This window comes from Acyrthosiphon pisum, chromosome X (assembly GCF_005508785.2).
Source record: "Acyrthosiphon pisum isolate AL4f chromosome X, pea_aphid_22Mar2018_4r6ur, whole genome shotgun sequence".
In the NCBI taxonomy this organism is placed as follows: domain Eukaryota; kingdom Metazoa; phylum Arthropoda; class Insecta; order Hemiptera; family Aphididae; genus Acyrthosiphon; species Acyrthosiphon pisum.
Genome location: NC_042493.1, coordinates 11,518,541 through 11,530,872, shown reverse-complemented (window position 1 = coordinate 11,530,872; position 12,332 = coordinate 11,518,541). Strand labels below are relative to the sequence as shown.

At 29.0% G+C, this 12,332-nt stretch overlaps 1 protein-coding gene across 1 annotated transcript in view; it reads left to right on the top strand.

Moving 5' to 3' along the window:
- The window catches only part of LOC100162666 (phenoloxidase-activating factor 2), a 25,086-nt gene extending 17,726 nt beyond the window's left edge, over positions 1-7,360 (top strand). The window contains exons 3-6 of the mRNA XM_001952266.5: positions 1,115-1,408; positions 1,990-2,258; positions 4,523-4,686; positions 6,026-7,360. Of these exons, the coding sequence (XP_001952301.1) occupies positions 1,115-1,408; positions 1,990-2,258; positions 4,523-4,686; positions 6,026-6,238 (940 nt within the window). The 3' untranslated portion in view covers positions 6,239-7,360. The remainder of the gene's footprint in view (positions 1-1,114; positions 1,409-1,989; positions 2,259-4,522; positions 4,687-6,025) is intronic.
- The last annotated feature ends 4,972 nt before the right edge of the window (positions 7,361-12,332 follow it).

The window sequence follows — 12,332 nt, the reverse complement described above, 5'->3', positions numbered from 1 at the left end:
CTAGATAATAATCTTATCTTTAGATTTTATAAGAGATCAATTCACTCTAATTTTTAAATTAACGGAGCTACACATATTTTGCTGAGCGTAAAATTTGGTATGTTACGCACTTGTAAGACGGAGACAACACATGCGGGTATCACGTCCTCTTAATGACGAGGTACATTCGACAACTATTGTACAGCAGTTTATTACCTACTATCCTGCTTATTAATATTACAGTGCATTTACGTATTAACTGTTAAAGCAAGTTTAGTATAAAAAACTTAAGTGGGGTGCTTTATAATACTCTTATCTTTAAATTATATAATAAGTTAATTCACTCTAATACTAATTACTAAATATAACAGAGTAAAATTCGATATGTTATCTATGAGTTAGTTAGTATATTAAGATCCTATTTAGGGAATTAGAAGAGCCCCTTTTATTATGAGTAGATAGGCAATTACTTTAACGCGTGTGAATGGTAAATTATCATTTATAAGAGTGTCGCTACCAGCACCTTATATTCGACTTCTTATTGTGTATTCGTGCGAAAATTATGGCTGTGATAGACCATAATTATAATGTGAGTACAAAACTGGTAAACAGACAACAGTAATCATTCTATTGAATTAACAATTAAAGTCAACTTATACATAAAAACCTGACGAAATTGCACTTCTACATAGTATGATTGGATTTTAACTGTATAGAAATATTCATTGGCCTATTTTCTAGGTTTTTGTGGAAGTTTAATTTTGAATACAATTTTCATTAAAAAAAGTTTGAAGTAAATATTCATAATTTGAGAATTTTAATAAATCAAAATAAGATATTTTGAAATATTATCACAATTGAGATATCAAAAATGTATTCCTGAATAGGTAACCAAGAAAGAAGGCTAATGTTAAGCTAACTCTAATTTTTTTAAATAATATTTAAATAAAATTATTCTAAGCAAGCGTAATTTTACTTGGCTTTTATGGTTTTACGTCTAAATAATTAAATAAACACACTGCTTCTAACTACATTGTTCCTCGAGGAAAACAGGCAACTGAATATATGTATGTATTCTTCGAGGGCATTTGTCGTTCTATAATACATAACGAGCATATTTGCATTTAATCTCTAGGTTTAAAGAAGGTCCGTGTCCTAACTACTTGGAAGTGTGCTGCTACGATCCAATGAAATCGTCTGAGACTACACCTATATCTTACGATGAAAAGCGTACGAAATGTGGCCAGTGGAACTCTGAAGGCGTAGGATTCAGAATAACTGGACACTCCAATAACGAAGCACAATTCGGCGAGTTCCCCTGGATGATGGCGATTCTTAAATTAGAAGCTAACCAATCTAAAACTTACCTGTGCGGTGGTTCATTGATTCACCCACAAGTCGTGTTGACTGCAGTCCATTGCGTGCACAAGTAAAATTTTAACTTATTATTATTACTTATTGTGTTTAAAAAGTTTCACTGAAACTTGCAAACACTATATTATATTAGTTATTATTAATACATTGTTTCAACTGATTTGTACTTCCGAAAAGTATACGAATAAAAGTTGGTATAGTTGCTGTCAATATTTTCTATTTTTAATACATGCTTTTAGCTTTTATAAACCTTTTAAGAATCTTTAACAAATATTCCATAAATTATTTTTTACCTATGATAAGGTGAAAATAATTAAAATTTATCTAAGACTTTCTCAATAGGACACGAAAATTATTTTCTAAAAAATAACAGTTACATAATTTAACAAAATATAAATATTTCATTATAATATTCCAAAATAATTTCCTGATTTAGTGATGTATAATCCACTATCTGTGTATAATCATATCAGTTTGTTCATATAAGTAAATGCTCAATAACCAATCTCTTAATTCAGTTACTATTTTTCACATGTTTAATATGCATAGCGGGGCATAATTTCGTTTTTACATACTATATAACTTTACCTATGGTATAATTGGTGATAATTAAGTGTTTTTTATTTTTCACAAAAGCAAAGACCCGAACGATCTGGTAATTCGTGCTGGCGAATGGGATTCACAAACGGAAAACGAACTGTTACCGTTACAAGACGGTGAGGTTTTGAAAATAATCAAACATGAAAAATACTACGGTGGAGCACTTTTCAACGACGTAGCGCTAGTCATTGTCACCAAACCGTTCTTACTCAGAGAAAATGTGGGCACTCTCTGTTTGCCCAAACCGAATTACTTGTTCGATAAAGAAAGATGCTACGCCAGTGGTTGGGGCAAAAATGTATTCGGTAAGCATGGTAATTGGTAATTATTAAATAATATAAATTATAATACATCACCAATGTACATTCTGTGTGGTGATCTGTGGAATATTATTACATTTATTACCAATATGTTTGGTCATTGAGTATAATTGTGTAGAGATGCTGAAATATCTGCGAAAAATGTCTACGCTCGTTTCAGAGTCGAAATCGGAACTCCCAATATCGTCAACCAGTCGACCTATGGGGGTTTATTACTTTCCATGATGAGGGGTTTCATGAACTGAGAGAAAATTATACATATTATTTTTATTTGTTTCATCTTACATTTTCTTATTCTTCTTACTTTTTTATAGATTCTGAGCGTAGCATGAATTATTCGCAATTACAAGCGTTGTATCCACAACGATTTGTGTTTTTTTTTCTGTCATTCAAATATGCTCCAATTTTTGACATCAGCATCTTTTCTGATAGAAAAGCGAATCTAGTTGGTGCATTCGGGAGGTCAAAATTGAAAATTCCCAGTAGTTTTCGAAAGCGAAAAAATTAAGACAATAGTAAGACACTTAGTAAAAAAAGCTTGAAAATTTAAAGCAAGGTCCTCAAAGATGTTTTAATAGCGGTTCAAAAATATTAAAGATACATATGCATGATTATTAACTTAAATAGAGGTGTGTGATATTGTGTAAAGAAACGTCGATATAGTAATTGATCTAAAATTATCACAGTAAGCAATAATTTTAAAAGTATGTGATCTGTCGCAATAAAGACTTGTAAAAAACTGATTTTGTCTCCCATGCAATTACCAAAAATGACATTTTTTGCGGATATTGTAGACTGTAGTAGAATTTATAATCAATGTAATTTATAATCGATTAAAAGGATGTCGCACTTAAAAAGGTTCACTATAAGAACACGTTCGTAATGCATATTAATTGAACATGAAAGACACAGAAAGAGACGGTCTCGCATATTCATCGTAAATGGTGGGATGATTCCCATTAAAAATATTAATATATAATATTAATATTATATAATAATATAATAAAATATTTCGTTTTGCGTTATTTATCGTTTAATAATATTTTATAAATAAAATTACATTTTGCGTTATGTTTTTTTTTACGGTATTTAATTATTTTTTATTATCACCTTACGTTATAGTAACGTTTATAAATTTCAATCGCCATTTGTCAAATATAACTTTATAATGATAACGTTATTATAACGTTTGCAAGCCCTGATAATAGTAATATAATATAGGTATAGGTACTCTAGATATATTTCAGAATTAAATTTTTTTTATATTCCTATTGCCTTTAAAAAAATAAATATCCCAACAAAACATTTAATGGACAGATTATAAATAGTATACTAATATTAATTACTTATTAGTACTTTCTCGATTATTATCACTTAAAAATTTTAATCGATTTAACCTCAAAAGTTGGTTTATTAATCATTAAATTTTTTGTGACCATAGACTGGCCAGTGTAAAGTAAACTTGATGATTGATGTTTTGGACAAATTTCAGTATTCATATTCAAGGAATTGACTTATTCTTACAGCTTCCTTGGATATTGCCCAATCCGACAAGTAGTCATACTTGTTAGGAATCATGAAGTACACCTAAATAAATTAAGATTTTATTATATCTGTCTTGTGGGAACTTAACTGTGTAAACTATTTTATCATTATGTCTGAACTTACCACAAATAATTTGAAATACATAATATCTACTAATATCTAAACGGTGAGCTCCGTGTAAAATCTTACAAAATCCCAGTGAACTCCATTGGCATTATAGGTTATATATTTACAGCGGTCTAACGGAGCAGTGGAAGTATAGTACATAATAATATGTACAATATTATACATATTTATTAGGAAGACATTTAAAAATGACATAAATAATATGAGAAAAAAACTAATACAATGACATTATTATATGGACAATTAATATTAAGCACCTATATAACAGTTAACAAATGTAAATTCAGGGGCGTATTTAAGGGGCATGTGCCATTCACCGTAGTTATTCTTTATTATACACATCATTTTTAAACGGTAAAATATGTGAGTTATCAATATGTATAATTTAAATATTTTTATTTGCTTGTGCCCTCCTTTCCACCATTAGACATTTCTAAATACGTCCTTGTGGCCATATGTACACCTTTAGTGAAACGTTTAGCTCCCCAATAATTAATATTTAAGTGACACAGGTATTACATTAAAATATATATGTAAAATAAATTATATTTAATTTTTTTTTTTTATTCATCGTATAGGTAAATCTGGCGTATATCAAGTAATTTTGAAAAGAATAGATTTACCGATCGTGCCACGTAGTTCTTGCTTGGCATTGTTAAGAAAGACCAGGTTGGGCATGAACTACAAATTGCACGAGAGTTTCATCTGTGCCGGTGGGGAAATTGGCAAAGATACTTGTCAAGTAAGTGTCTTCTAACATAATACAATATTACACTATATACGATCTACCTTTATAGTCTATAATACTGACCACGAGTTTGTTAAAAACACTTGTTTTGATATCAAATAATTATTATTTATTTTATAATTTATTTGTTATTTTAGTACAAATCTAAAAAAAATACTTTATTACAGATTAACGTATTTTATAGTACAATACTCTAGTTTAAACCTACCTATAAATCAAAACTTTTTAAATTTTTAATATCACTCAAAGCCCCCTCAAAAAATACTAGTATACCATTCTTAAAAGTATGTACCTATAAATTATAATTTAAAAAAAAAAATGTGTTTGTGGCTTGAGCCCCTCCAAACATTTTTCCTATATTTGCGCCACTGCAACCAATTCATGAAACAGATTTCTCATATAACATTCTTCACATTCCAAAATAATGCAAATCTCATTGAAATCATGGCTTTATAATTTTTTTTCCTTATAACTAAACAAACTATTTAATTAAAATGAAGTTCTTAAATTTACTATAAATTAACATTACTTATATTAAATTGTACAAATCGTTACTTTTATCTAATTATTTTGTATAATATTCTAGTTGTTTTTTTTTAAATATTTGATACCTATACGACCTACCCATATTTAAGAAATGTGGTTGTTTGATCTTAAGTCTTTTTTAAAAAAATAATAAGAGTTAGTTAACAGGTTACGCAGTTATCGTTATTGTGTTTTATTTAACCTATCTCTTTCATATTGCTATAGCCATCTGCCATATGTATTATTTTATTACATTATACAGTCTCAGTTGAGAAACAAAATGTATACACGATACAGTAGACATTATATTTATACATTATATAATATATACATATATTATATCATTAGTTTAAAAAAAAGTTATTTAAGTTAAAAAAAAACAAAATTAACGGATTTTTTAAAAAATTTACTTTTTAAAAAATGTAATAATGAAAAATATTTTGTTCTTCATTGTGTATATATTTGATTTCTTAACTAAGACTAGGTTAAGTGGTTTTTATTTCGAAATCGTTTTTCTGTATATGATCTCGTATGGATCTCACCTTGTAATATTTGGCTACCTCCCAATGTACGGTTTACAGGCGTTTTATGTTCTACCTAACGTCATAACTAGGTACTTAATACTTTATGTATGGTCGTATGGGATTAGAAAAGTGTCACTTAAAATGTGTAGCATTAAACATGCACCATTTAATATTTTTAAATTAGGTATATTTAGTCTATTTGCTATGTGTATTTTCTTGGCCTAATGACTAATATTATAATATTGTGTCCATAATATCTTATAAACATATAACTGTATTTATAGGGTGACGGTGGAAGTCCTCTGATGTGTCCACTTGAGAATAGACCACAACAGTTCCATCAGGCCGGAATCGTAGCGTGGGGAATCGGATGCGGTGACGAGACACCTGGCGTGTACGTGGATGTGGCCATGTTCAGAAACTGGATCGATGAGCAGATGGTTAGGGAAAATTTTGACATGAGCTTCTATGATCCTGATTACGTTCCACAAAATTAAATTTCTCTAATCACTCTTCTTCATATTGACACACACATACCCTACCGGTTCCCACTCACCCTCTTTCTCTCTCACTCTCGACTCTTTATCTTTCTGTATTCACACCACTCGTCGAATGAAACTAAGGAGACCAGGTTAGGTGGTACATTCGTATTGGAGTGTATTGGTGTGTCAAGTGTATTTATCATTATCATTATTAATTATTATTATTACAATTATACCTACTTATTACTATACCGAGCAAAAATGACGTATAATGAGACATGAGATGCAATTTGCATACGATCTATTTGAAATTTTAGCTTTTTGGTACCTACTTGTACCCGATTTGTAAAAATATAAAACAGCAAGAAAAGCACTGTGTAATGTACCAATAATATGATTGACGAATTATTTTCTACATTACCTTTCAAACTAGCCAATAATTAGATCACTCCACTGCAAGGTTCTGCAGTTTTAATAGTCTCCATTCACTGAATTATAATTTGTATGTACCTACCTATTCTTATATATCACGCATATTATGATTAAATCGGCATAATATCGTTGTTATAAATTTACTTGTTAGACGTAAATAAATGGTCAGATTTCAGGTCTGATCTTTAGAAAATATTATAGTTTAATTAAACGAATGTAATTATAAATTATCCACAGTTCTATTATTATATTATTTCTATTGAGTTGAAAATATATAGTACCTAAGTTTGCATAATTTATTTAAATGTATAATGTATTTGTGTTGTATTATTGGACTTTTATGAAATAGGCATCATTTGAACTTGAAACTTCAAATTATAAGCCAAAATAATGTTGTAGGGCTTAACCTAAATATGAAGTTATGAATACTCAGTTTTTTTAAAATTTACTTTGCACTATTCTGCCGTTTGAACTAGAAACTATGAAATAAATAATTAAAAATAAATGTAGGTATGAATTATGTTTTGTTTTGTATTTTAATGTGCCTGGGTTGAATGTTATTTGGTCGCGAGTGGAATAATTGCATTTTGTTAAAATGTTATCTTAGTTGTAATTTAATATTTTAATTTAAATGTAATTGTGTTTGTTACAACAAAATATATTAATAGAAAAACTTTTCAAATAAAAATGATTATCTTATTATTATTTTTTTTTAATTTTATTGACTGAACTATAAGTAAAACTATAATAAATAGGTAATATGTTCAGAAATGTTATGTATTTTCAAAATTGTTTCTAGGGTAACTTTCTACGATGGACAAAAACTGAGTAACATTTAAATATTTGAATATACAGAAAAATTGTCACTAAGAACAACGTTAAAAATAATATATAATAAAATTATAATTTATGACTTATGAGATGTCAGAAAATGAACATATCTGATTAGGTAAGACCAAGACAATAAAATTGGTCTAAGTGGAACTGCAGTGGTGGATTCAGGGAACGGGTTCAAGGGCACGTGCCCCCCCTATCAATTTCTATCGACAATTTTATGTAACTAAGAGTGTTGAGTATCATATAAATGAAAAGTTCAGTTAATACGAATAATACTACCAAATATAAATTCTTATTTATTATAATCATTATTGATTAAAATTGATAGTATGTATGTATTATTAATTCTAATTCAAATTATACAATTTATATATGTCCCCCTCATCAAAATATAGAAGATCCGCCCCTGAGTGGAAGGGTGTACGCTGTACCTACATAGATTTTGATGAAATTACATAGGTATCTACCTGTAAGAAGCTTATCTATTACTCTGGCTGAGTCTGGCTATCTACTCCGTCGAACTCTAGTCCACCGAACTCTGCTCCGCCGGCTCATATATTACTATACACTTCAACTGTTCATTTATAGCAAAATTATTAATGTTGTTGATCACTTTGACTGTAACATAGGTAGGTAGCACGAGCAAAAATTACGAAATGAAAAAAAACAAATTAACATATATTTTTGAGGATTATTTAAATTAAATGGTTGAAAGATTCACTTCTAATAAATTGGCATCAAATTGCTATTTAAAAAAATCCCAAATCTATTTAATTTTATAAAAACAATGACCCTAATCAAGGGTACCTATTATTTGAGCTGTATTATTTTGTTTATATATTATATTATAATGTTAAGAACCACTGAATACTGTCAGTAACATTATTCTATATATTATGTTGTAGTATTAGTGTATTTAGCTGTATTATGCTGTATTTACTAATACGTGTGTGACAACAGGCGAGTTTTCCCTTCACCGTACGACTGGTCTAAGGAATCGGCCCTTTTGACAGGACGACCAGCTCGTATGAGGGGACTTGCACACGTAGCATTCAGTTTTTGATTAATACATTACCATCACAGACTAAAGTCCATTTGAGAGTATTTCTTTTATTAAAATTAAAAACAAAATTAAATAAAGAATATAAATTTGAGCCAAAGTAATTTCGTCTCGTTATTTTTATCTATTGTGGAATCGCTAACACTCCAGTCAATAACAATAATAGGTAATAATTCAGTCCCTAACAATTATAAACTTTACATTATATTTATTATTTAATATTAATTCAGTGATGGGAAAGTTCTTTCTAAAAATGAATTAGTTCAAGTTCAAGTTCAAGACATTAAATATGAACTAGTTCAAATTCTAGTTCAGTAGCTTATAGTTTTTAAAATGATCTAAAATTATAAAAGTTACTAAAGAAAATAAAATAAAAAAAATACTTAAGTTAGAAATAAAAAAAAAATACGTGGAAATACGTGCGACTACCGAAAATGCGTCGAAACCGGCGATTTTTTTTTTTTTTATTAGAATAAGCCTCGGCAGCGGTGGCCATTGGCTGACATTGTTTATATTTATTTTATATAAAATTGATTTTCATATAGTTTTTACACAGATTAGTTTTTACATGTTATATAATCACTTGTTTACAATAAATTTTCAATTTCAAGTTCCTTTATGAGATTTAGTGTCTGTTTGATGGCAGATTCGTTTGGTCCTAGTGATTGGTATAGAAATTCTGGTATGCTGTATTTGGTCCTTGCAGCCTCTGTTTGTCTGCATTCGACGAGTATATGTTTGATGGTCAAATGAACTCCACATGTTGCGCATGTGGGTTGATCTTCTCTGCTCATTAGGTAACCGTGTGTGTAGCGAGTGTGACCTATTCTTAGACGTGTTAATATTACTTCTTCTTTCCTGTTGAGATTTGATTTGTTTTTCCAGCGGTCAGTTGTTCGTTTTATTTCGCTGAGTTTGGTTTCTTTTCTTCTCCATTTGAGTGACCATTTTTTTTCGATAGCGGTGTTGATACATCTTAGTGTGTCTTTATAATTACAATATTTCTCGCTTATTTCTAAGTTAGTACCCGGCGATTTTTATTAGTAATTAAAAATAATAATTATAGAATAGTGTTTAAAATAATGTTGAGTAATAAATGAAAACAAAATCATAATTAAAATTAATTTTGATTACGTAAATGCGTAATACAGATTTATATTTTTCCGATCATCCTGTATTCTGTGGAACACGTTGTATACAGCATACAATAATTTGTATGAACATGTTAGTCTTGGGAATGTTATTTATAACACTTTATTGTATTATGTCATACCATAAATTGTATACCAACTATTCTTATAGGCGATCAACGACGCGGCGTTGTGATTTCAGGGCCAAAAAAAAAAAAATTTAAAAAAAATATATATTTCGATTCTTGAGAAGGAACCTGATCGGCTACAAAACATTTCAAAACGTTATCCTATCTCCTGCTGTATGAATATTAAATTGTCAATGAACGAAACCAAAACGTTCAGAATCATAATTAATAAGAACTAGTTCACGTTCAAGTTCATTTCTTGAAAATCAAACTCGTTCATATCAAGTTCACACAATTGAACGCGTTCTTATGAACTCGTTCTTTCCCATCACTGAATATTATATTGTTTTTTTCTGTCATACTATATAATATTATCTTATTTTATTATGGAATCGATAGCCGGCAGAATTCATATTAAAACAATAAAACGGCGGAATTGATAAAATCCCGAATTGACAATTCACATTATAGCGTGTATACCTACTGAGCTTGCAACTTGCAAGCCGCAAGGCTGTCGTAACCAACATGGCAACCACTATATATAGTCCAGATTTATAAAGATTTGGACTTAACGTAGAGAGATAAGTTTTGGGATAACATTTTTAGAAAAAGATGATACTGAACAACTATTTGTTCCATTCCATATGAGAAGTTGAACACAAAATATAACAACATTTTTAGACAAAAATTAAAAATAGCATACAACTTGGTACTATTATTATATACACGGGTATAATTAGCTATCACTTTTTAACAATGTTGAAACTAGGTAGGTGACCTATAGCAGGGCCTGAGGACACGCAGTCCATAATATAGTATACTATAGCTGGTCCCACGCACTTCGTTGCTTATAAAAGATTACAACTTTTATAAAAGTTGTGATTGTTCAACTCTTTTTGGGTGCAACTCAGCCTCCCTGGTAGACATTCCGATTTTAAAATTCGAATTGATGCGTCCTTACACTTGATCTGCCCGATACAATAGAAATACTAATTTCTTCTAATTTATTTTTTCACCTATAACCAATAGCAACCATTTATAAACAACAATTTCTACCATAAATCTCGAAATCCCTGTTTGAGCACCTCCCTGGGTTGGAGCTGTCGGGTCCAATTGTGAATCTATCTTCTACTTAACTTCCGTAGTATTTTCTGTACCACCAGTAAATTAGAAGGTAGTGATCGTAAATAAGTCTCATACATTTTATTAGTTCAAAAGCTGTCTTAATTCCTTATAGATTTAATATAAATTCAAAAATGTAACTGGTCCAATAAATAGGGCCAATCTAAATAATTAAATTTATATATTAAAGGTAATTTTTATTTTATTTAAAGATTCTATATTAAAATACGATAATATACCATCATAATATTCAGAATGCCGTTAGATAGAGGGTTGCTTTGCTGGACACTTGATTACTTGAATAAAAATGTTTTAGAGTTAAGGTAATAACAGGTCATAAAATAATTGGGTCACAAAAACCAAACATTGATAAGGGTACAAGCTGTACAGATTCAAATAATATGTCACTGCTATACATGTAAGAGTTCTACATTTGTTTTAACCTGAAGAGGTTAACACAAAAATATTTTTTTTGAAATAATTAAAACTATGACTCAATATTGCCGGGGTCAAAGTATAAATTATAGAATTAAAATTAAATTTTTTGTTGCATTTATAAAGAAGTAATAATGTAATTTTCATTTTTAATTTAAATTCTACAGAACAGGTAAGTTTTCAAAAGCTGAAAAATGTATAGGTGCATATTATATTCTAGTGGACTTGAACTGTTGAATTATATTGATGATTCAGACCTCGTTAAAATATTATATTATTAATTTAAAATTAAAAGAAATAGCACATTAATATTTTTAATCAAAAAATGTACATTTGTGTACATTGAAAATTGAACCATTATTTCGACTACTTATCGTGTACACAGACAGAAAAAAAAACACACATCATTATAAAATTAATACATTCATCGCTCCGCTATCAGAATTAAAAATTGAAAATTAACAGTAATATTCTTGTATAAAGAGCTTAACAAATTATGTAATAATAAATAATTTGAATACAGTTAAAAATTGTATTAGGTATTTAGGTATTTCATTTTAGATTCTGAGTGGAGTGTTTTTTATATTCTGAGCGGAGAATGATGTTTTAAATTATTTTTTTTTTTAATTTTAAAACTTAACTGTTTGGGGCATTAAAACTGCTTCGATTTTCTTCAACAGTATCATGTTCGATGGGAAAGTGAATATAGTTGGTGCATTTGGGAGGACAAAATTTAAAATTCCCAATAGTTTTTAAAAGCGCCAGGAAAAACTACATAAAAATTAAGGAAAAACGGGAATTTTTACGCAAAATCGATTTTCAACAATTAGCATCTAAACTAGTACTTCAATATTTAGGGAAATAGTATGTAAGTTGATTGGTTTAATATTAAAAAAATATTTCGAAGACGCAAAAAAAAAAAAATTTTTTTATTTGTTGGATAAAAAAGCTTGAAAATTTAATAG